The sequence below is a fragment of the Chlorocebus sabaeus genome, chromosome 26, assembly GCF_047675955.1.
Source record: "Chlorocebus sabaeus isolate Y175 chromosome 26, mChlSab1.0.hap1, whole genome shotgun sequence".
NCBI lineage: Eukaryota > Metazoa > Chordata > Mammalia > Primates > Cercopithecidae > Chlorocebus > Chlorocebus sabaeus.
In genome coordinates, this window is record NC_132929.1 from 49,347,820 (window position 1) to 49,373,886 (window position 26,067).

The 26,067-nt window shown below is 41.4% G+C and overlaps 2 protein-coding genes across 3 annotated transcripts in view; one reads left to right on the forward strand and one right to left on the reverse strand.

Annotated features, from left to right (window-relative positions):
* Nucleotides 1-14,264, forward strand: part of REC114 (REC114 meiotic recombination protein) — a 120,592-nt gene extending 106,328 nt beyond the window's left edge. The window contains exons 4-6 of the mRNA XM_008015965.3: nt 4,336-4,548; nt 10,059-10,145; nt 13,460-14,264. Coding sequence (XP_008014156.1) covers nt 4,336-4,548; nt 10,059-10,145; nt 13,460-13,624 — 465 coding nt within the window. The 3' untranslated portion in view covers nt 13,625-14,264. The remainder of the gene's footprint in view (nt 1-4,335; nt 4,549-10,058; nt 10,146-13,459) is intronic.
* The window catches only part of NPTN (neuroplastin), a 72,332-nt gene continuing 59,989 nt past the window's right edge, over nt 13,725-26,067 (reverse strand). For both annotated transcript variants that reach the window (XM_008015972.3, XM_008015969.3), the window contains 4 exons: nt 24,084-24,357; nt 17,208-17,229; nt 15,587-15,661; nt 13,725-14,743 (listed from right to left, as the gene is read on the reverse strand). In XM_008015972.3, the coding sequence (XP_008014163.1) occupies nt 15,601-15,661; nt 17,208-17,229; nt 24,084-24,357 (357 nt within the window). In that variant the 3' untranslated portion in view covers nt 13,725-14,743; nt 15,587-15,600. The remainder of the gene's footprint in view (nt 14,744-15,586; nt 15,662-17,207; nt 17,230-24,083; nt 24,358-26,067) is intronic.

Sequence of the window (26,067 nt, forward strand, 5' to 3'; positions counted from 1 at the left end):
CTTCTATTTTTAGCTATTTGATGTTAAATTAAAAATTATGTTATAGAACAGTAATAAATTTTATATACATACACACACAATATATAACCTATAAAAATACATTTATCAGTGAACTCATTTTCCACAAAGGTGTCAAGAACATACCCTGAGGGAAAAGACAGTCTCGTCAATAAAGAGTTCTGGGAAACTGATATCTATGTGCAGAAGGATGAAACTAGATTCCTATCTTTCACCATATACAAAAATGAAATAAAAATGGATTAAATACTTAAAGACCTCAAACTGAGAAAACTACTACAAGAATACATTGGGGAAACTCTCCAGGACGTTGGTCTGGGCAAAAATTTCTTGAGTAATACCCTACAAACATAGAAAACAGAAGCAAAAATGGACAAAGGGGATCACTTTAGTTAAAAAGCTTCTGCACAGCAAAGGAAACAATCAACCAAGTGAAGAGACAACCCACAGAATGGGAGAAAGTATTTGCAAACTACCCACGTAACAAGGGATTAATAGCCAGAATGTATAAGGAGCTCAAACAACTCAATAGGGAAAAAAACTAATAATCTGATTTAAAAATGGGCAAAAGATTTGAATAGACATTTCTCAAAAATCAGACATACAAATGGCAAACAGGTATATGAAAAGGTGCTCAACATCACTGATCATCAGAGAAATGCAAATCACAACTACAATGAGATATCATCTCACTCCAGTTAAAATGGCTTTTATCCAAAAGACAGGCAATAACAAATGCAAGAGAGGATGTGGCGAAAAGGGGACCCTCTTACATGGTTGGTGGGAATGTAAATTAGTACAACCATTATGGAGAACAGTTTGGAGGTTCCTCAAAAAACTAAAAATAGAGCTACCATATGATCCAGCAATACTACTGCTATATATATACCCAAAAGAAAGGAAATCAGCATATCAGGATATCTGCACCCCCATGTTTGTTGCAGCACTATTCACTATAGCCAAGATTTGGAAGCAACCTAAGTGTTCATCAACAGATGAATGGATAAAGAAAATGTGGTACTTACACACAGTGGAGTACTGTTCAGCCATAAAAAAAGAATGAGACGCTGGGATAACTGGCTAGCCATACACAGAAAATTGAAACTGGAAGGGTCCTTATACCATAAACAAAAATTAACTCAAGATGGATTAAAGACTTAAATGTAAAACCAAAAGCTATAAAAATGCTGGAAGACAACCTAGGCAATACCATCCAGGACACAGGCACAGGCAAAGATTTTGTGACAAAGACGCCAAAAGCAAGTGCAACAAAAGCAAAAGTTGACAAATAGGATTTAATTAAACCAAAGAGCTATGCACAGCAAAAGAAACTATCAACAAAGTAAACACAAAACCTACAGAAGAGGAGAACATTTTTGCAAACTATGCATATGACAAAGGTCTAATATCCAGCACCTACAAGAAACTTAAATTTACAAGAAAAAAACTCCATAAGAAAGTGGGAAAAGGATGTGAATAGACACTTTCTTTTTTCTTCTGTTTTTTTTTTTTTTTTTTTTTTTGAGATAGAGGCTCGCTGTTGCCAGGCTGGAGTGCAGTGGCATGCTCTTGGCTCACTGCAACCTCTGCCTCCCGGGTTCAAGTGATTCTCCTGCCTCAGCCTCCTGAATAGCTGGGACTACAGGCATGCGCCACCATGCCCAGCTAATTTTTGTATTTTTACTAGAGACAGGGTTTCACCATGTTGGCCAGGATGGCCTCGATCTCTTGACCTTGTGATCCTCCTGCCTCGGCCTCCCAAAGAGCTGGGATTATAGGCGTGAGCCACTGTGCCCGGCTGAATAGACACTTTTTAAAAGTAAGACATACATGCAGCCAACAACTATATGAAAAAAACCTCAACATTACTGATCAGTAGAGACATACAAATCAAAACCAGTGAGATACCATCTCACACCAGTCAGAATGATTATTACTGAAAAGTAAAAAAATAACAGATGCTGGCAGGTTGTGCTTATACACTGTTGGTGGGAGTGTAAATTAGGTCAGCCAGTGTGGAAGACAGTGTGGCAATTCCTCAAAGACCTAAAACACCATCTGACCCAGCAATCCTGTTACTTGGTATATAATCAAAGGAATATAAATCATTCTGTAATACTGACATATGCACATGCATGTTCTTTGTAGCACTATTCACAATAGCAAAGACATGGAATCAACCTAAATGTCCATCTATGATAGACTGGAAAAAGAAAATGTGGTACATACACATCATGGAGTACTATGCAGTCATAAAAACAATGAAATATTTTTTGCAGGGACATGGGTGGAGCTGGAGGCCATTATCCCTAGCAAACTAACACAGGAACAGAAAACCAAATACCACAAGTTCTCACTTACAAGTGGGAGCTAAATGATGAGAACACATGAATATATAGAGGGGAACAACATACACTGGGGCCTTTTGGAGGGTAGAGGATCAGGAAAAATAACGAATGGGTACTAGGCTTAATACCCAGGTGATGCAATAATATGTACAACAAACTCCCGTGACACAAGTTTACCCCTGTAAAAAACCTGCACTTGGACCCCTGAACTTAGAATAAAAGTTAAAAATATGAGACCTTGTTACTTGCAACACCATGGATGGAACTGGGGGGTCATTATGTTAAGTGAAATAAACCAGGCACAGAAAGACAAACATCACATATTCTCACTTATTTGAGGGATCTAAAAATCAAAACAATTGAACTCATGGAGATAAAGAGTAGAAAGATGGTTGCCAGAGGCTGGGAAGGGTAGTGGGGGGTAGTGGGGATGGTTAATGGGTCCAAAAAAAGGAAGAATGAACAGGACCTAGTATTTGATAGCACAACAGGATGACAATAATGGAAATTTTAAAATAAGAGGAGAGTTGGATTGTTTGTAACTCAAAGGATAAGTGCTTGAGGGGATGGATACCCCATTTTCCATGATGTGATTATTACCAATTGAATGCCTGTATCAAAACATCTCATGTATCTCATATATATACCTAGGTGCATAAAATTTTAGAAATTATACATGAGTGTTTGCATATATTCTTTTATATACCCACAGATATATATGACTATTTTCATATTTTTTCCAGTGTCGGACAAGATAATGATAATGGATTACTTTTATATTTAGGGGAAAAACTAAATGAATTAAAATATGAAGAGAACCAAATAGTGGCAGTGAAAAGGGGTAGTGGTGTCTATTCTTCTAAACATGATAGTTTACCATTATCTTAGCCATGCCAAGAGTTTTCTGTGACCTAAATATATGGCTTTACTCGATGGATTTAAATAGTGTGAATTGTGAACAGGAAAATCAAGGACTATTTGCTTATAGGAACTTACAGGATTTTGTTAACTGTAGTTAAGAGTGTTTTCAAGGTAGCAACATGGTATATATATTTCATGGGGGAAAAGGACTGTCACTGTGCTAAGCTTAGCATCTGCATTTCTTTACAGAGGAAACTGATGAAAGGTATACAATATATACAGTCCTGTTTCAGGAGGCTTTTATGTAGGTTGACTCCTCTAAACTAGGCAGAGTAGTAGACTAGAAAAAAGGGAAACTATTCTAAAATGATTTTATGTTATTGTTACAATCTAGATGTTTTTACACAGATGTTTTTATACTTGTAATCAAATAAGTTTGATGTAGTAGAAAGATTTTTAAAAATTTTTAATTGCATCTGTCCCACATTTGCTAATTTGCCAAGGGATGTGACTCATATAGCAAATTAAAGACAGCCTTTCACTATGCAACTTGTGTGGTAGTCTGGCCTCTTTAAGGATAAAGGGTACTACAGATCATTAGCATGAGATCTGTTAGCTTTGAGCATCTGCCTGTCACTCTTCCTCAGTACTGTTTAAGCTCACTGCCTTGTTTAATGTGGTATCTACCTGGTTTGATATTAGTCAGTTTAGAAAAATTTTGTTGAGCAGGACTATGCTGTATTATTATCCTCTCAGATTTTTAACTTAAGGAATTAGAAGCTATGAAATCTTTATTCCAAAGCATGATAAAACATTGATCTGCAATCAGTATAGTGATCTTGTCTTTATGATAGAGCTTTTCCATTTTTGCTGATGTCACTTCCCAGAGGGAAGTGAATTTTAGTATGATGAGCAACTCCCAAAAGGGGGAAGAAAATGAATTACTGGCTTTTCTATGCCTGCATCAATAAGTGAAGATGACTGTTCCCTTATCTATACCTCTTCTTCCGCCAAGCAAAGGAACCACTCAGTGGAAGACCCCAAAGTAAATAAAGGTAAAGTTATATGACAGGGGTCTCTCACGAGGGTCTTTTGATTTGTCAAACAGGACAAGAGTCGCCTGTTTCGAGTACAGTTCAGTGGAGAGTCAAAGGAGCAGGCGCTGGAACACTGCTGCAGTTGTGTTCAAAAGCTGGCGCAATACATAACCGTTCAGGTGCCTGATGGGAACATCCAGGAGCTTCAGCTGATTCCTGGCCCACCCAGGGCAAGTGGAAGTCAAGAGAAGGACTCTGCAAAGAGCGTCCCATGGCAGGCTGGAGTAAGTAGGCTGATGTGTCGGCTATGCAGGAAACATGACAATGCAGTGCACAATGAGTGGCCAAAATGACTGGAGGTTGTTGAGTCTGTTAGGTTTGTAGTTTAAAAACATCTAACGTTGGGCGACTTTTTAAAATTGAGGCCGACACTCACTGTAGCTCCCTATTCAGAAATTAGGGAGGAAGGAGTTCCGGCTGCATTCCGGGTGTCACTATAGAACAGTGGCTCTCAAAGTGTGGTCCATGAACCCCTCCCTAGGACCCTTCCAGGGGGTCCACAAGGTCAAAATTATTTTTCTTAATATTTAAAGAAATAGTATCACTTGCCTTTTTCACTGTGTCAGCATTTGAATTGATGAGACAAAGGCATCATGAGTAAGGCTGCTGTCATCATACAGATCAGGCAGTGGCACCAAACTGTGCTCACTGTCGTCACGTTCCAATCATTCGCAGGAAGAACGAACTAACGAAATAACCCAGCAGTCTGCAGTACCATGGTTGTCTCAAGGGAATGCACCTGTGTGACATTTGTATTTTGAACTAGCCTCTTTTTTCATAAAATACCATCATCATGTGAGAGAACAATAGACTGTGGTCATTCAGATTTGGGTTATTTGGCAGACATTTTTTCAAAAATCAGCGAAATGAACTATCACTTCAGGAAAACAACTGATAGTATTTATTGAAAATGATAAAATTTAAACTTCCAAGTGAAAATTCGAATCTTGAAAAACTTGTATCTGCCACATGAGCTTCACAGCTTCCCAACCTGGAAGGCTTTTCTAAAGGTGCTATTAATAAACGTGATTTCCTTTTTTATAAGTGACTACCTGATGAAATGTGTCAATATTTGAAAGACAGTATATTCAGTGAACCAGTACCGTCCAAATGACCGATGCCTGAATGCCACAAAATTATACGTGGATAAAGAGCTATTCAAAAGTGTACGATAGGCTAAAAGAGTGTAATATAACAGTATAACAAGTTCATTGCTATGGTTTCAGATTCTATATTGCAACTTTAAGCAACTCACTCTTTGAGTTTTGGTGTTATATCAAGGAATATCCAGTTATCTGAACAGGCTATTCTAAAATACCCCTCCCTTCTCCATCTACAATTTGTGTGAGGCCAGATTTTCTTCATGTCTCCAACCAAAGCAGCACATTACAGCAGACTGAGTGCAGCAGCAGATGTAAGAATCCAGTCACCTTCTATTAAACTAGGTAGTAAAGAGATTTGCAAAAATCATGACATTTTGTTTTAGAAAAGTTATTTTCCATAAAAATGTTTTCAATATTAACATAAAGTGAGTTTACTATTTTTAATGAACATTTTAAACTTCCATGTTAATTTCTACACAGATAAATGTAACTCAAGTCAAAGTTCTTTGAAGGCCTTATAAGGGGTCTTGAGATAAAAACATTTGAGACTCATGACTATAGGATTTCTCCCAGAAATATGTGTTCTGCATTTCTTTGGCATAGTTTCAAATATTGTTGGAATAAGCACCTATCTCTGCTCTTGAGATGAGATTCTGCTTTCAAGCTGGGTTTTGCATTTGCTTTGAGAAGTCATTTTTCCAAACCTGGTTTTCCATTACTTCATCCCGTTAGTTTTCCTTAACCAAAACACCTCATTTTTGCTGATTTGTCACTAAGTTTCTTTTTCTTTTTTTTTCCCTGAGACAGAGTTTCGCTCTTGTTGCCCAGGCTGGAGTATGCAATGACACGATCTCGGCTCACTGCAACCTCGCCTCCCGAGTTCAAGCCATTCTCTCTGCCTCAGCCTCCCGAGTAGCTGGGATTACAGGTGTCTGCCACCACACCCAGCTAATTTTTGTATTTTTAATAGAGATGGGGTTTCATTATGTTGGCCAGGCTGGTCTTGAACTCCTGACCTCAGGCGATCCACGCACCTCGGCCTCCCAAAGTGCTGGAATTACAGGCGTGAGCCATCAGGCCCGGCTGTCACTAAGTTTCCTGTTATTTATAATTTGTCTGAGGTGAACATAAATTTTCATTATTTATTATAAAATCTTTTTCTTTAAGCAGGTGCTACATGATTTCCTCTTGAAGATATTTAGTTTGCCAAACAGATTTTGGTGGTTTGAGTTCTTTCCCTTCATTTGATTTTCATGAAGATGTCTTAACGCCGAAGCTGCTTGCCTCACAAACCCTGGATCTAGTTTCTTTTTTTTTTTTTTTTTTTTTTTGAGACGGAGTCTCGCTCTGTCGCCCAGGCTGGAGTGCAGTGGCCAGATCTCAGCTCACTGCAAGCTCCGCCTACCGGGTTCACGCCATTCTCCTGCCTCAGCCTCCCGAGTAGCTGGGACTACAGGCACCCGCCACCACGCCCGGCTAGTTTTTTTTTGTATTTTTTTTAGTAGAGACGGGGTTTCACCGCGTTAGCCAGGATGGTCTCGATCTCCTGACCTCGTGATCCGCCCGTCTCGGCCTCCCAAAGTGCTGGGATTACAGGCTTGAGCCACCGCGCCCGGCCTTACTGGATCTAGTTTCAAACAATAATGCTCTGTCTATATTCGGCTCCTGCTGTATTTCTTAAGAATCCCCTCCCTACAAATGGGTTGGAGTGGTTACTATAAGGTATTTTATTGCTTATGATTCTTTTCCCTTCAGATTTTCATGTTTCACTGCCCAAGAGATTAAGATGATAGTATAGTATACCCAATGCATGGAGTGTAACAAAAACCTAAAAGGGTTCCAGAATTTGGGAACTCAGTCTGGAATTCCTTATAAAGGTAATGAAGTCACATCAGGCTAGAACCTTGTCAGGTTACACAATTACCTAAGTATTACAAAGGCAAATAAATTGAAGTTGTAACATGCAGTAACAAATGCAGGCTGAGTTGTGAGTTACAGCCCCAGATGAAGGCTCCAGCTCTCTGATGTTAAAGACTGATCCCAAATGTCTAGGTGGAAATACCTGAGAAGTGGTTAGGAAACTTGCATGCCTTTCTTGATTCTATTTTCAGGGACTCTTCTGAACTGTAATTGGGTGATTTGACTAAGATAGCATGATATTGTGCAAAGACCACAGGCTTTGGTATCAAGATGGATCTAGGTTAGAATCCTGGCCCTATTTCTTAGCAGCTGTGTGATCTCACGGAAGCCAATTAGCTCCATCTGTAAAATGGTGAGATTAAAATGCTGTATAGAGAGCACCCAATACAATGCCTGGCAAATATAATCACAAAATCCATCATTACTATTATTGCCCTCAATGTTACCCATTCAGATGTGCCTTCCCTTGCAAATGAACAAATCAGCATCCTGGCCAATTAGCAAGGATCAGAACCTCCAGAGCCAAAAGAGGGCATGATAAGACAGTGTATGAAGCTGCAGAGCAGATGACAAGTTAAAGTCATTGGATTAAATTCCACCAGGGTACAGACCTTGTGAGGCACCACCTAAACATTCTAGTTTTCCTAATGGCAAAACATAAGGTTTGCCCTTAACTACTGATGTACAAATTTTGGTAGCATGTGCTCTTTCTCAGAATCTATCTTAAGAGGTACAAGCCATGGCCAAGTTCTGGTCATTTTGCTGCTCTCTTACATTCAGGTGTGTCATTTTTGTAATACCTATAATCTTTTAGTATAAAAGAGTTGTTTCCTTCTTTGCAAACAGAATTCTATTTCAAGTTCTTGAGTCATTTCCTGGCTCATATTTTAGTTTTTGCTTTTCCTTAGCCTTGTAATTTGGTTAATTGTGGCTTAACCAGGCATTTCTCAACCTTAGCACTTCAAAGGCAACCAGCCCACCCTGGGGAGGGGGATGGGGAAGACAGGAAAGAGGATCGCAGTTCCTATGTGAACTCTTTCCTGTTAGCACAAAAAGTCCACAAGAAAGTAGCTAGGGGACTCCAGCTACTATGTGCGCAGACCCTTCCATCTCTATGCTGTTGCAGGGGTGGACCATCTAATCCTAGAGCCCGCTAGCCTCAGGTGGTTCAGTGCCACTTAGCTATTTTTATACAGTGTTTATGGCAATTTTGGTTGACATCTTAGTTCTTTGTGTGAGCTGAAATGACACGTATTCTAGGAAAGCATCAAATGTGATAGCTGAAGAAACACTAGGCACTAGAGTCTGCCTTGTGTTTACAGAGGAGAAAACTGAAGGAACTGGAGAGAAATGCGGATTGTCTAAGGGCTCTTGATTATAGAGTCCTTTCACCATTTTGCTCATTTTTCATTTTCTTGTCTTTGTTCTTTCCCTCCTCACTGTACCTCCACACCTCCTTGTTGTTGTTGTTGTTCAGTGCTTCCAGGTCTGGTTTTCTGCTACCTACTGACTAGCAACCATCAGCTTCTCTGTAGGACAGAAGACAGAATTTGGCATCTCCCGCCTTCGGGTAGTCGGACTTGTTGCTGATGGACAGAAGCGCCCTCCAAAGAGTACCCTGTTTTCTCCCTGTATTGTACCATCAGCTCATACCTAGTGCAGGAGCACCACTGCTCATCTGGAGATTAGCACTGCAGCAGCCTCAGGTACCCACAGCAGCCTCAGGTACCCAAAGCATAGTGGGGCCTGCAGACATGTGGCTAGGAAGGAACGGAGGTAGGGCCCTTCATGCCTCCAGACCTCCTGTACCTTGTTCATTCTATTTCCCTGGAAAGCATCCCACGTCCTACCTGAGAACAACTTATTACCACAGATTCTCTCCAGATAGCATGGACCTTAGAGCATCCCTGTACTTCCTGCTTAGCATACAGCCCTCCAGTTTACCCACTTCTCTGTGAACCTCCAGCACTTCCTGAGTTGCAAGATCATTCATGGTTTTACTTGTTAGGTTCTCACTAGGCTGTGGGCTTCCAGAGGGCAGGACTCTAGCTTGTTCTTTGTAGCTCCTATCCCTGTACCATCTCAGTGTCTAGTACGTAGGAGGCATAAACAGTCGTTGAAACCAGATATCTATAAGTTTTACTTACAGAAGAATTCATTTCTTCAGAATATCTAAAATGAGATTTTTTTTAAAAAAATCATTTTACTGAAAACATCAGTTGTCTTAAAATTATAGGGGTTTCCCTCCATTTTGCATTTCTGCAATGAACATGCATTACTTGAGCAATAATTTTTAGAGGGTGAAAAATCATGATCAGAAGCTGGGGTCCGTCCACTGCATGCAGGCTGCCATGGTAACAGCACCTGGCCAGCCCTCTAGGGCCTATGCATGGTCCTGAATCCTAGGCTGGGCCTCTGACAACGGAAGAATGCCCCAGTGTCTGACAGGAAGCAGCACTAACAGCCTGCCAACGGCTGAGGAACATCAAATAGAAGTCAGGAGCTGCAAATTTATACTCAGTACTTCTGCTGTGGTAACTCAAGTAACCCTCCATTTAAACTGAGACAGACCTATGCTGACAATCATTTTAACCACTCTTAGTGGTATTTTCTTTCTTTGAACATGAATGCGTATTTCTGCTTCTTTAATGTCCTGTGGTATGTAAGATTACATTCAGCTAGTCTCCTTATTGCATGTTGTTTTATTCCAGTCCCACCAGCACTCAGAACAGCAAGTGCGTGTAACAGCGGGCACAGGCGCTCCAGACGGAAGGACCTCACTGACGCAGTTAGCTCAGGTAGAGCTTATTTCTGTGTTTAATTTTCTTGTCATGAAAAGCAGTGACCCCTAAGAATTTGTATCCCTTTGTTCACTTCTTTTAGGAGAGAAACCTAAAGCATTACTCTAAAAGGTGGTAAAGACAGAGACAGGGCCATGTTCATCTACCCCTTGCAGAGTAAGTTTTATTACAGTAAGCTGTGAGGTGAGACATGATGGCTGCAGGCACATAGTCAAGATCTACCCTCCAAAGGAAATAAAAAGAGGAAAAGTGGTTGAATGTCCAAGACAGAAAATTTAATCACCACTTTCCCAAAAAAGAAGAATAAATGAAGGACTCCATTGTGATTATGGAAATGAAATTTGGGAACTATTTTAAGACATACCAAAATGAATGTGGATTCAGATCTACAACAGTTTCTATATGGGCAGATTGTCAGTACTCAGCTAAGGATGTGTAGAAACCCAGGAGGATTCAACTCTGTTACCTCAGACTTGCTTTCAGACAGCCCCTTGCCCCCTGCTGCAAAACCTCTTCATTCAAAACTATGGTTGTGCGATGTCTACTCTCCTGGGAGCTCTGCAAGGACTTTGTCTCCCCCTCACTGCATTCCTCATTGCAGGTGTTCAAGCCAGCAGCTTCTGCTTCTTCCACAGAAGTCTGCGTGGAGTTCATCAATCTTCAAGTATGATTTTTTTTTTTTTTTTTGAGACAGGATCTCACTCTGTTGCCCAGGCTGGAGTGCAGTAGCACAATCTTGGCTCGCTGCAACCTCCGTCTCCTGGGTTCAAGCGATTCTCCTGCCTCAGCCTCCTGAGTAGCTGGGATTACAGGCATGTGCCACCACGCCCAGCTAATTTCTGTATTTTTAGTAGAGACAGGGTTTCACTATGTTAGCCAGGCTGGTCTTGAACTCCAGACCTCAAGTGATTCCCCGATCTCGGACTCCCAGATTGCTGGGATTACAGGTGTGAGCCACTGTGCCCGGCCGAATTTTCTTTTAATTCCTCTACTAAACTGTGCTATCAGTAGTTTTTTTAAAAAGGTGTGTTCTCCATCTGGCTTGCCACTAACAAAAGAAATGGACAATCATATAGAATAAAAAACTCAAGAGGTAGGAAAACCAAGAATTCATGTTTATTTCTTTTAATAACCTGGTAACTATGAAAAAAAATTATTTGTCCAGCAGCAGGACTGACTGAATAATGCCCATATTTGCATTGGAGTTAGGGGCTAACTGAATCAGATAAGCTGACGAACACAGAGCTGCAATAAAACAATAAACAAGGCAGGGTGTGATGTCCTTATTTAGGAAATATCAATTTCTAGAAAAGGTATACCTTACCCAGTTTATTTACATAGTATGGAAGAACCATATACAAATGAGAAAAAGCATGAAGCTTGGAGCTCAGATACATTACTTATTTGCTCTTATCTTTTGGACATGACATTCTATGTAAGTTGGTAAAACCTTTTGGAAGGCAATTTAGCAGTACATATCAAATTTAATATGTTATCTATAACTTCATTTCAACTACACAAATATACATATGTTCATCTCAGTGCTTGTTAAGAAATTGGAAACATAAATGTTCATTTAATAGGATACTAAGTGTGGTATAATCATAGATGGGATAGAAATGCAATTAATACAAGGGATGTAGGCCGCACATGGTGGCTCACACCTGTAGTCTCAAGCACTTTGGGGGGCTGAGGCAGGAGGATAACTTAAGGCCAGGAGTTCAAGACCAGCCTGGCCTAACATCATAGTGAGACCCCCATCTCTAAAAATAAACAAAACAAGTGCTGTATATCCCAAGTAAATTTCTGTTATAGAGAATTCCTAGAGAAATATCAGTTATGTACTTACACACTAAACCCTGCTATCCACAGAAATAACAAAACCACCTATCTCATAGAATTAATGTGAGGAATCAATAAGATGACCGAGTCAGTGCACCAAAGTAAGTGGACCACACAGAACTGGAGCCCATCATCATGTGGGGCTGTGGATCCAGTGTTGCCAGATCTTCCAAATTGTCAAGATTTTTATTTGAACTCTCCTAATATTTAAATGTTGGCAACTAATTCAACTGGTTTTAAAACACTGCAGGTTACCAAAGAAAACATACAGATGACAAATAAGCATGTGAGAGGTTCAACATTATTAGTCACTAGGCAAATGCCAATTAAAACTACAATGAGACATCCTGCAAACTTATTAGAATGCCTAAATTAAAAATAAAAACTGACCATACCAAACCCTGGATGGGTGAGCAACTAGAACTCTCATCTACACTGCTAGTGGAATGTAAATGGGACAGCCACTATAGATGACAGTTTGGCAGTTTCTTACAAAGTTAAATATACACTCACCACATGACTCAATCCCAGGTGTTTACTGAAGTGAAATGAAAATCTGTGTTCACACAAAAACCCGTAAGTGAATGTTTATAGCACCTTTATTCATAATTGCAAAAAATAAAACCACCCAAATGTCCTTCAACTGGAGAATAGATAACCAAACTATAGCATATTCATGCAATGTAATACTTATTCAGCAATAAAAATGAACTACTGAAATACTCAACATCATGGATTGATCTCAAATGTATTCATTATGATAAGTGTAAGAAGCCAGATTCAACGTATGTTTCGTTTATATGACATTCTGGAAAAGGCAAAACTATATGGAGAAGAGATCAGTCGCTGCTAAGGGTTAAGGGTTTCACGGCAATGATTAGCACGAGGGTCACATAAGGGAGTTTTTTGGGAAGTGAAAGAAATGTTGTGTATTTTGATTGTGGTGATAGTTAGACGACGATTTGTCAAAACTCATAGATGGCCAGAAAAAGACACGTGTGAACTAATGTCCTCTGGGCAGTTTGTGGCCTCTTTCTTATACTCAGAATGCAGCTAGCACATAGTAGACTGCTCACATCCACTCTGCCACCTATGCTGTGGGGAAGATGAACTAAGCTAGTGGAGCTCATTCATTGACAGGTTTATTTTCAATCCACAGGTTATCAGCACAGTATTCTTCATTACAGTAGAATCTCAACTTTGCAAACATTTCATCAGTATATTTGAAATTCTTTCCTTAAGGCAACAAGATTATCTCACATGCTATGTGTATTCAGAAAACATATTAATATACCAAATGGTAAATGTAACAGTAAAACTACATAAAGGAAGCCTGTAAAGCTAATTAATACTAATTTTTTTTTGGTGTGTATTTCTCTAATCTTTCCTTAGAGCACTATTTGCCTGTGTTCTATTAGCCAGGTATTGCTGACCTGTAATCTGTAACTACTTTTCTGGTATCCCTGCAGACTCTTCTGGCCTCGGAGGAGCTGCCCCGTGTCTATGAACAATCTGCATGGGGTGCAGAAGAGTTAGGCCCCTTCCTGCGTTTGTGCCTTATGGATCAGAATTTCCCAGCATTTGTGGAAGAGGTAGAAAAGGAACTTAAAAAGCTAGCGGGGTTGAGAAATTAATGCTCGGTATACATATATAACTAAGGAACTTCAAAGTATTGAAAAATGCTTCCTCCTAAAATTAAAGAAGATATTAGAATAAAGAGCATTATTCCAAACACCTTTTATCAATGTTTTATTTTTAAAAACAGGTGAATCCACTTTTATACATCATTGCACTTCAATAATTACACAAAACACAAGTACATGCATCTACAGTTACGCACCGCATGAGAACCCTGTTAGGTTATAAAATCTATCATCAACCAGTAAATCAATGTGAAAAAATACAGTGTCAAACCAAAAAGTATAACTATAGTTGCATAGAATATCACCATGCTATAACATTTCAAGGTCATTGGAAACAAAAGAAAAATTATAAAAGTTTGCCTTGATTGAATGTACAAGAATAAGGTTCAACACATCAGTGCAAAAGGATTTATGAATTTACATGACTTAACAAAAGAAAAGATAATCACTTGAAAAGCAATCATACGTATATACTGCAATTCATTATACCCATTCAGTGGACTGTTCCAGCTTATTAAAGTCACAGGTTAAGCCCTTAAAATTATAGATTTCAGTTTATATTACTCATCTTTATGTACCAGAACTGCACAATTTCCTCATGACAACATACAATAAGGAATGAATATCAGCAGCTTAAAAATGAAACAAGCATTTACTTTATTTTGGATTTCTCCCACCCCCAAAAATATAAATATATATATATATATTTATATACTGTATATATCTGTAGGTTTTGCTGTACTTTACAAAAATGTATCACTAGATGGCAGCAGTGCATTTTAGAGCTTTGCCAATTTAACAGCTGCATTAAGTAAAAAATGGCGCATGCATGATCTGATCCTCAGAGGACCTTTTCACTTCTATTTAAATATTTTAACAAAGGAAAAAAAGCAACATTCACAGCACATCAAGCCCAAAATAGTTTACACCTTCTACACTGAAGCATTGTTTAAAATGTACCTGGCTAGATCACCCTTACAGGAGAGGCTAAATAAGGCATGCTTTAGACAGTCATTGTGGTGTTGCTCACTTGAAAGGGGAGAGAACCAAAGAGGTCCAAGCAGAAAATTTAGCAGGTCATGTTGCCACCAGTTTCAGGAACCTAAAGATCTGTAAAGAAATATGTATTTGGAAATTATAAAGGGAATATGCCCTGTCCCTCACAACTACACCGTGTGCCACACAAAGCTTTGGTTCAAACAGCATACTCAAGGATGTGGTGTGAAATTCTGATCTCCATGTGCCTAACAAGATGACATTCTGGCCCTGCTACTGCCTGGCCACCATTCTTGTCTTGCCCCCATATGTGAGGTAAGACTAGCAGGCCTCTGGGAATAATCCACCTAAGAAGGTGACAATTTCACCTCTTTGTAAAGATATAATGTGGAAAAGTATTTATTTTAAAACTTGTCTTCTGAAATGGCATTTATATAAACGTGACAATGCACCTGATGGCAGACCGCAGTGGCTCACACCTGTAATCCCAGCACTTCTGGGAGGCTGAGGCAGACGGATCACTTGAGGTCAGGAGTTCAAGACCACCCTGGCCAACATGATGAAACCCTGTCTCTACTAAAAATACAAAATTTAGCTGGGCGTGGTGGTGGGCACCTGGAATCCCAGCTACTTAGGAGGCTGGGGCAGGAGATTGCTTGAACCCGGGAGGCGGAGGTTGCAGTGAGCCAAGATCACGCCACTGCACTGCAGCCTGGGCAATAGAGTGAGACTCCATGTTAAAAAATCCAAACAGCAGCAAAAAACGCAGCTGAAAAATGTTCCTTTCCAGTCCCTAAACTGGGCAGACAGAACCGGCTTCATCATTATCAGCTGCTCTGAAATGAATTAAAAGATTTTACAACATAACACCAATTACTGAAGAAGTTGTAAAAAGGTCAATAGAAGTACATTCATTTGAATATAATTTTAAAAACTGCTAAAGAAGGCCATACTTACATTGTAAGCAGTACTTAATTTGTGTTTCTCTGGCGCAAGTTTTTATCTTTGTGATTGTTGGTAGAGTTGGTTTTCCTTTGGAGGAAAAATTGCATTACATGAGTTAAACTCAGTCAATAACTTTTGAAAGTGTAACACATGGAAATTCACTTACTGCCCTCCCTGGTGTTGTAAGAAATTTTGTGGCACAATATGAGTGCATTAAAAAAACATTAAGTAGCTACAGGTGAAGTATCCCTCCTCTGAAATGCTTGGGATCATAATGTTTCAGATTTTGAATTTTTTAGATTTTGGAATATTTGCATTATACTTACCAGTTCAGCATCCCTAATCTGAAAACCCAAAATTCAAAATGCTCCAATGAGCATTTCCTTTGAGCATCAAGTGAGCACACAAAAAAACTTCGGATTTTGAAGCATTTCAGATTATGGATTTTGGCAGTAGGTAGACTCAACCTGGATATACCTCATTTTATCCTCCTTTTGACCCCCAAGGCAGACAAGTACTTTCCCTTTGATTTCTGAACTATAATTGCTATACAGGTGAGAATATGTAAAACTTTTCTCCACTGAACACAACACCCCTGTCCCTTCTCAACTGATAAAAGGTAATCATGGCCAGACGTGGTGGCTCACGCCTCTAGTCCCAGCACTTTGGGAGGCCGAGGTGGGTGGATCATGAGGTCAGGAGATCGAGACCATCCAAGCTAACACGGTGAAACCCCGTCTCTCCTAAAAATACAAAAGATTGGCCGGCAGTGGTGATGGGCGCCTGTAGTCCCAGCTACTCGGGAGGCTGAGGCAGGAGAATGGCGTGAACCCAGGAGGTGGAGCTTGCAGTGAGCTGAGATTGCACCACTGCACTCCAGCCTGGGTGACAGAGCAAGACTCTGTCTCAAAAAAAAAAAAAAAAAAGGTAATCATAAGCTGGCAGTGCTGGGCCCTCTGGTACTTAACAAATGTGGGTGCTGTTTGTCTGCTTCTCACTCTTTAGTCCAACTCTAGGAGATTCTGCCCAGCTTAGATTGATTCCATACCTGCAGTACCCTCTCTCTTGGATACCAGCAATTGTTAATGGGGCTAGACTGTTTATCCAGGCTACAGTCCAGCCTCAAATTGCATTACATGAGTTAAACTTGGTCAATAACAACCTTCGAAAGTGTAACACATGGAAATACAGGGACTCTTTTACTGCCATCCCTGGTGTAGTGAGAAATTTTGTGGCACAGTATGAGTGCATTAAAAAACATTCCTTAAGTAGCTACAGGTTGAGTATTCCTCATCTGAAATGCTTGGGATCAGAAATGTTTTAACATTGACAAAACAGGAAGCCTCAGATATACTAGCCATTTCCCCCACATTTTAAGCATATCGAATATGCAAAATTTGAAAAAATGTTTTTTGCATGGTATTCCACTTTGTATGGCCACTGAAAACAAGACTGCATAGCCTATCCTGAGAATCAAGTTCAGATCTGTGTCAAGCTAAGAAATCTACAACACTGCAACCTTCATTTCCACTCACCGTCTCCCCTCCAATCTTAGCTACTCCATTTGATTAAACTGCAAACATAACATAATTCAATCAGATACTGTTCAATCAATGTCCAATAAAGTACTTACATTGGTCCAGCTGGTTCATCATCTACATGGTGTTCAGTTTTTTAAAAATCCATGAGAGAGAAGAGAAGAAAGAAGAAAACTGTTAGATTCTGCATAAGGATTAATAGAATAGCAAACTGCAAGTGGCAATCATGGCTACTCACAGCATTTATTAAAGGCCATTCCATCTGGAGGTGCAAAACACTCATGGAGTTATTATTTCTAGATTCAAGTTTAAATGGCAGGTATGTTGTTTCAATGGTTTTAGTTAACACTTTGAATGCTTGTCATGAAAAACTGCAACTGTAGCGGACAGATAGGCTGCAACATTGTTATACTCATCTTGTCCCCAAGTTCCAGTGGTTCACTCTTAAATAGATGAGAAGACAAACCAACATTTCAGTTGTAAAATCCTGCTGTTTGTTTTCTTGTGGTGAATGCATGCAGTTTTGGCTCAATCCTGCAATGTGAATGGATGTGTACAATCTGTACATTTAGCCACACATCCTCACTTCCCCAAAGGGCACTCTGTTTTTCTTGCTGTTTTGTAATCTTTAGAAGAGTCTTTAGTCTGGAGAATGAGATTGAGAAGAGGCAACCACAATAGTTCAACCTAAATTGGGTCAGCCATGCTGGGCTATGCCAGCAACAAGTGTATGTATACCAGAGGATGTTCTGTGACACACCAAGGAGAGCTGAACAGTGGTGACATCCCTCTAGAAAAGACTTCAGAAAGACAGGCTCACTCTTGTGCCCTGGCCAAAACCAGAAGCCAAACCCAGGGGAGCCATGAGATAACTTTTTTAAAATCAAAAAGCTGACATTATATGAGTTTAAGCCTTCTTAAATTGATACTTTATGGTTCTGATTTATAAGTCTTTCGTGTTTCAACTAAGTGCAACTTGATCCCCTTTAAGCAGAGACATACATTCAGAGACAGAATGTTTTAAAAAGGCCCACAAGGGGAAGGGAACAAGTAAGTGCTCTTAGTTTGTTTTTATTACACAAAAGTCAGGTAGACTAAATGATTCAGAACAGTTTGATTTCACTGAAGGCTTCTAGAAAAACTCTCAGCAGGATTCCACAAGGGGGCTTGGTGCACATGAAGCAGTTATGGAGATTACAGTCTCAGTGTAGGCATCTGCAGGAGCACACGTCGGGAGTAATGTCTGTCAGAGGGAGACATTGCTCCACCTGTTCCTTCGAGGCAACGGAGAGGCAAAGCCACCGCCAGCACACACAGTGACTGGAGCAAAAAAGGATTTCAAAAAAAAGAACTAACCACAAACCAATGACTCATCAGCCAAAACAATAGGCTAGCGTCCACAGGAGTCCACTACTAACAACGGTATACACTATCAAACAGGTACAGAGAACAAACTAAGACTTGAGGACACCCAAGACATCTGTGTGCTGTGTGTGCAGTGGAGAGATACAAAGACATACCAGGTACTAAGACACACAAGCCCAGCCTAAATTCTCCCCTCACAACATCCTAATGCTCAGCATCCCGGCCAAGTCAGCTCAGCTACATGCTAGGAACTAAGCACTTTGGGGATTTAAATGAAAAGACACAGGAGCAAACTTGGAATATTTTTAGTGCTCTGGCTGTGCACTCGAAAATACAAAATTCTAATGCAAGATAGCCGAATCAAGAATACACCAATCTACTCCCAAATTTAAAATAAAAAGCAGGGGAGGGAGAATCGCAATAGCCAGGCTAATCTTTTCAAAGCATGACACTGTAGGCACCAACCCAAGCACCTCACACCACGGGCTGTTTTTCCTTTTGGAGTGTGGGTATTCCCTGGTGTCTGATTAGTAATGTCACTTTCCAGCCCAACAAGCTGGTAACATGCGAAGGGTTGCATGGAGGTGTTTTAGCGACAGTGCCTCCGGCGTAGCTGCCATGCCTGCAAGTGGGAGCAGCTGAGATTCACAAGGGGGCAAAATCCCAGGAGCCCCCTTCATCTGTCTCCTCAAATCCACTTTCACACTGACAAACAAAAGAGCCTCATGTCTCCCCACTCTCCTGGACTGAATCACTATCTACAGCACCACTCTCCCCTACAGGTCAGACAAAAAAACGACTTGACCCCTAACAGGGAAGTCAGGGGAGAGGGAAAGAACAGAATTACAGAAAAAGATACAAAAATCAAAGTAAATGAGGATTAAACAGCAAACTGAAATCCAAATTAGTTGTGAAAGTGAATGAAGTAAACTTGAAGAAAAGTGTTAACATTATGAACTGTGCATCGTATAGACTGAAGCGGAGATTAAACAAACTCCAAAAGCATGCATATCGCTCACTTACCACCATGTTTTAAGGGTTTGATGCAATTGAGGGGGGAAAAAAAAGAAGTCATAGTAACCGACAAATATCAACATACCCCAAACCCTCAGGCCAAAAGATAGCCAGCTTAAACAATGACTGTTCTCTCCACCTCAGTATTACAGCCACTGGCTGGATGAGAGGAAGAGGACTTGGGGGAGAATGGAAACAAGATGCTTCTGGAATCCACCTTATGAGAGTAAAGTTCCCGGTGGAGCTGTAGCACACACTGATTTATCTGTGTGTTCCATCTTCCCAACTGAATGGACCACAGCCCTCGCTCCCCCTATATCCGCCTCATCTAGAAGGGGTGCTCTGCAAGGTCTAGTAAATACCAGACTGCCTAATACAATATCACCTCCAAAAAGATGGCTTTAAAGTCCGAATAATGAAGAGCTGACTCTCTGGTCAAAGGTCCTTTGTCACTGCATTCATCTCACTAGAAGGTTTTATGGTTTCTAAATTCACTTAAATTTTGCCTGACCTTAGCAGGTTAGCATTAAACCCAAGAGAGACTTAAGAGTTACTTCCTATTTCCTTCCTTGTTTGGTTCTATTACATTTTCTCCATAAGGTAACTTGTTACTGACAGATGGCCCCTAGATAACAGACTAGACACTGAATGCATGTTTTAGGTGTCATTTTAAAAGTCCCATTTCTTTTCCAATATCCCTAGCCTGTATAAAGCTTCATATGCTACCAAATGTTTTGACCAACTAATAGATTTTGGAACATTAGAACAGCTCTTCATTCTAAAGTGTCTAAAAGAGCTTGGATATATCAGAGCCACTAAAAATGGCCCCCCAAAAAGCCTCAAATATCTTCTCCATCAGTAACTTGAAGAGAGTCCCTTTGGCTTGCTTATAACAATTATCCCAATGTAAAAACCGAAAGTTCTTTTTTGGTGCCAGCACTTTTCTTAAATCAGCTCCTGTTTTAATATGCTGTCTGTGAGGTCACTAAAATATCCAGAAGAACTGAAGGCCTCAGCAACTAAGTGGGTTCACTCCCCCATTCATTCCTCCAGGGCCTGGGGAGGGGAGGCTTGAGAGCACATGCTGACTGCTCCTGGAGTGCAGTCGGCAGGACACCAACACAGAAGGCACACCCAAGCAGGTGCCCAGCTGTGACATGGATGGAAGGCTAGAGGCTGATAGCTTGACCTGATCTTTTTAGAGAATTATCATTTAACATTTTCAGGGAATTCAGTCAAGTGGTGAGTAAAGTGAACAAAAAAAAAAGCTCTTATTTGACTCCATGATTCACCTGTTCCTGAAAATACTGAAGGTAAAGGTGATCTGTAGATTAATCCACCTAGAAGACAACGTAGTGGGCACTGATCCTCAAAGAGACCATACAGGGGACTAAAGGGACGCAGGTGGGAACTTTCATGTAGGTAGGAAATGGCCTAAGAATACTCCAGTAGATCAAGAAAAAAGACATGGGGCTTTCTTTTCTTTTCTTTTTTTTTTTTTAAAGGAAGCAGCTAAACCTCAATCCTAAGCATTTTCAATGTGAGAAATCTAAAGTAATATTTGATTTTCTAGTGAAACATAAACTAAACTATATAAGTTGAAATTTGTGCTTTTATACTTTTGTATCGTTCACTTAGTGCTTTTGTAGTAAGGGGATGAGTTACCAAGAACTCACAGAATGCCCAAAATATGAAGACTGTGCATTCACATAAAAAAAGTTCAGTGAGTCTGAAATGAGCCATGGGTGTATCTTGATAATAAAGTGCTAGTTGGCAAAGGAGAAGTATGCCAGGCCTATAAAAAAAATCCCCATTTTCCTAATGGTATAAAAAATCCAACACAGAGCCACAGATGGTTATCTGATAGGTAAACACTTAATCACCTCTAACACTCCCACGTTTGTGTCAAATATAATGTACCTCTTCATTTATTCCAAAAAGGAGTGTACGTATATATGTAAATGAAAATTTGGGGAGGAGCGCATGGGAAGAAAGCAGACAGGTAAGTTTGTTCTTCCTATGGAGTGCACAGGGGTTGAGGGGAACTGGCTAAAGAAGGAAAAGGCAGAGAAGAAGGAAAACTCACCAAAGAACATTCAACTTTTTCTTTTGTTTAATGATTACTTCCAGGAAAGGAGAAGAAAAGCGGGCAGGAGTGGAAGCAGGGAGGAATTTGAGAGAAAGAGAGAAAGACAGAGGAGAAAAACAGAATGGAAATGCTGGAGCAAGGGCAGGGTGTGAAGATGGAGAGTGGAGCCTGGCCCTAACTGGCTGGCAGGAAGGGAAGGAGAGAAGGCAAACATTGCGATTATTCCAGCATCTCAGATTTTTCACCCCAATGCAACAACGAAGTAAATGCTGCTTTCGTTACAATATTCTCCCAAGAGACTAGAGCAAGGAGGTTTTACTTTGCACTTACCCTGCCGTCATCTCTTTTACGGGTAGGATTCGTTCACTGTCTATAATAACTTAGTTTAAAAGAGGTATTTCCAGGAAGCTGTTCAGATTTGCTGGCCACAGATGTCTCCTATAACAAACTGGTCCCCCATTTGAATTCAATAACCAAGGAACTCTTAAAAAAAGAGAGCTGTTTCCCTGGGCAGGTGTCTGCACTTGTCCAACAGAACAATCCTAACCATTTCTCAAATCTAACCTGCCACATGCACTGTTATCGCAACCTCATAAGCGCAGTGACTTCTTATAGGCTGCTGCGTCACTCTCACCAGTGGCGGCCAGCCTTGCCTTAACATTTACAAATCAGGTTCTGAAGCCCATCTATGCCTTCTGTTACCTGACTTTTTAAGCTTCTCAACCTTTCCAAAGGGCAGGCTGAGGAAGGTGGTACTGGCAAAGGAAAAGCATTCTGGGGGGATAAAAAGGCCCTTTTCAGGAATGAGGCATAACTGATCCCACAGAGCCAAGCTGAAAACACACGAGAGACAGACAGCTCTTTCCCTTTACTCCCAGATCTAAACAAAGGTGCACTCTTGCCTTGGGAGTCCTAATATGTAGCAGGAAAGAGAACTATCTGGAGGAAAAAAGCATTAGGAGTACATGAAATCCCAAAGAAAGCAGGTTCACTTCATAAAGTAGGAAAGTAAAGCTCCCGGGGACACTCCCAGGTTGCAGGAAACTAGAGACTCATTTACAGAGGCCATCTGCTCCCAGCCAACGTCCCTCCCATGCCTCTGCCCAGCTCACTGCTGAGTGCACACCTGGAGGGAGTCACCAGATACTGTCAGTGTCATCAACAAACCTCCTCACCAGCCACTCACTCTACTTACTGCAGGCAGAGAGATTTAGAACTGCTGAGAAGAAAGAAAAAGATGGGGAAGGGGCTGTTGCTCTCAAACATGTCCTCCCAGAGAGTCTAAAGCCAATGGCATGCCTCTGGGGCCACACTCTTTCTGAGGGGGCACCAGATGTCACTTTGTATTCTCCACTGGACAGCCAGCTCTGTGGAGCAGGATACAGCACCACAGGTGCACAAACACAGGCCCCAGAACAGCTGGACTACAGCTGGCAACCCCACCATTACCCCAGGTTGGCTGCCACTGAGCCCAGGGGCACACCCATCTGTCTAGTCTAGCCAGGGACAGACTAGTAGTGGTAACAATTGGCCAATTAATTTCTTTATGCTGGTCATGTTATAGGGTGGGGATGGGGAGCCAGCTGGGAACCTGAACTACTGCAGATAGAAGTCTCCATCAGCAGCTTCCCCCTTCACAGGGTGAGAGACAAAAAAATCGATCACCAAAAATTTCCCAAGGCTTTTCTGACTCTAGGCATATCCAATAACCTACGATTTCAGCTCTTGCTCTTTCCAGTGCTTAATGGTGTGCTGTGGTTCTGCTGCTACCATCTCCTCCCTTCTCTGACCCTAGGTCAGCTTGAGGGCACAGCCTCAGGGCATGGACTCCATTTGTTCTGCCTTTGCTATCTCTGTCTTACGCTAGATGGGTGGATACATCAGACTCTCCTTTGTCTGTGAGACACAGATGGAAAGCCACCCAGTAGAGAGCCTTGGAAACCCATCAAAGGGACCAACCAAGGAACCAAACGCTGGCTCGTTCCAATGGCTATTCTGAGAACAGTCTGACTGGGCTGGGGCAGTTACCTACAGGGGCTACACCAGGCAACCATGTGACAACCAGTTAGGTACCTTAAATCTGCCTGAAAGGCCAGGTGGCCTGCGATCTTGGGGTGGCTTCTAGGCTTGACTTGGATTCTCCTCAAGCTCAATCTGCCTGATGATCTGTATTGAAGGAGGACAGAGCTGAACAAAGAGACTGACAGCTGCCCATTCACCGCATGGGGCCTGAAAGGCAGATGGGACTAGGGTTTGGAAAACACCCAAACAGAGGGAGAGAGCTAAGGACAGCTCTAGATGGCTAATGCAAAAAAAAAAAAAAAAAAGAAAGAAAGAAAAAAAAATCTTACGGGTAGGGGGTAGGTTAGGAACTGGTATAAGAATTTTCCTTCTTTCCTTTAGGGATTGAATCCCAACATCCCTATAGTCCTCTTTGGGTACTTGGAAACCACCCGAAGGAACCAACCCCAACAGTACAGCTATTTTGTAGGGATGCCCTTACCGTCAGGAACCTCATCTGGCCTCTTCCTCTTCTCATACACAACAATGATCACCACAAGGATGATAATTTCAGCCAGAATTCCCAAGAAAGGCCAGAGTGGGGCCAGGTGGCTCCGCACCCTGAGGACAGTGACAACAGAGGCGGAGCCAATGGCGTTGGTGGCGTTACATTCATACTCGCCAGGGTCTTCTGTGATCTGCAGGTTCACAATGTTCAACTCAGTGTAATTTTCCTTGTTGATGATGAAGAAGCGGCCAGACGTGTTGACAATGTCCTGCAAAGAAGTGATAATACACAAAGGTGAGAGTGAGTAATTGAGCTCATGTTCAAGAGAGGGTGACACTGCTCTCCGTTCTTTTCAGGCAGCAGCCAGAACGAGGAAGCAGTGTCTACGGGCATTTCATTAATGATTTCCCTTCAGTATCAACAACAACAAATCAACACTTCTGACAGAGCCAGGCGAGCCTCCCTTACCATCGGTCCTCGGACTTCCCCAACTTCCACGAAATGAGTGCAGGTCCTATTGCCTGGAGACTCAGAAAAGTCCAACAACCTAGTAAATGCTTCCTCAAACACCAGGTAAGAAACCACAGCAGAAAGAGGATGGCGGGAGGAGTGCAACCCCCACAGTCAGGCATGCCTGGGGACCTCATACCTCTCTGATGACCTCAGAGTCAGCACACTGACTTCATGCTTGGTGAGTTCTGAGGAAGTCTTCTTAAACTTCCTCCACAAATAATGCTAAGAACTCACTCCTAGTCAGACTGGGGGAAATTCATAACTTTCCTTTAAGGACTACAGGGTTAAGAGGAAATGTTAGTCAATCAATCAACAGATGTTTATGACTGGGCATAGAGGCTCATGCCTATAACCTCAGTACTTTAGGAAGCTAAGGTGGGAGGATCACTTGAGCCTAGGAGTTCAAGACTGGCCTCGGCAACAAACTGAGACCCCATCTCTACAAAACATCAAAAACAAAATTAGCTGAGCATAGTAGTGTACACCTGTGGTCCCAGCTACACAGAAGGCTGAGGCAGGAGGATCACTTGAGCCTAGGAGGTTGCTGCACTCCAGCCTGGTAGACAGATCAAGACCCTGTCTTAACACAAAACAAAACAAACAAATAAAATAGAATAAATATTTACTAAAATATGTTGCATGCTTTACATCCTACTAAGGGTAGGTGGGAGGGAGAAGGTGAGATAGGGAGAAGACAGACCTAAAAATGAATCAGGAGCTTGGCCTCAAAAGGGAACCAGACATCCAAAGAGGGATGACTGATTACAGGAGTGTGTTAAGAAGCCCCAGCAGAGTGTGTATAGAGTGCTGTAGGGCACAGTGAGTGGCCACTGCCGGAAAGAGGCAGGGAAAGCTTCACAGATGAGCTAACATTTGCAGTAGACTGTGGAGGAGGACAGCTGATCAAATAGGGAGGCACAGTGCAGGCAGGGATTCACATGGGTGCGAAGGCAGAGGTGCAGGAGTGCACAGGCAGAGGCCGGGACTCAGCAGGATGGCTCACTGCACTCAGCTCATGAGATCCCGGCAGGGAAAAAACAGACTCATGTGTCTTTACCCTGCAACAACTAAAGCACAATCAGAAATAGGAGAGAAAAAGGGGAATATTATCCTGGAAATGATTCTAGATACAGCATACAATCTTGTCAGCATTTGAGTGCAGCTACATCTGAAATGGGGAACTTGTAGCTTTTAAAACAGCTAGTCTGTGATGCCTCAAGCTTTATCTTTCAGATTAAAACACATACTGAGTTAATTCCAATCTGCTTTGGCAAAAGCTCAAGGGCACTCCTTCCCAGTGACCAGCAGAGAGAAGTGGACATTTCCTCGCCAGTGCCTTAGAAAGTTTAGTGTCTTGTAAAAAAGACTCAACTCAGCATCTTCACCTCTCCAATCCTCACCCTGCTCCCCCTTATTAACGGGTCTCTGAAATCATCGCTAATGTTGGAGTCATTATTACAACTCA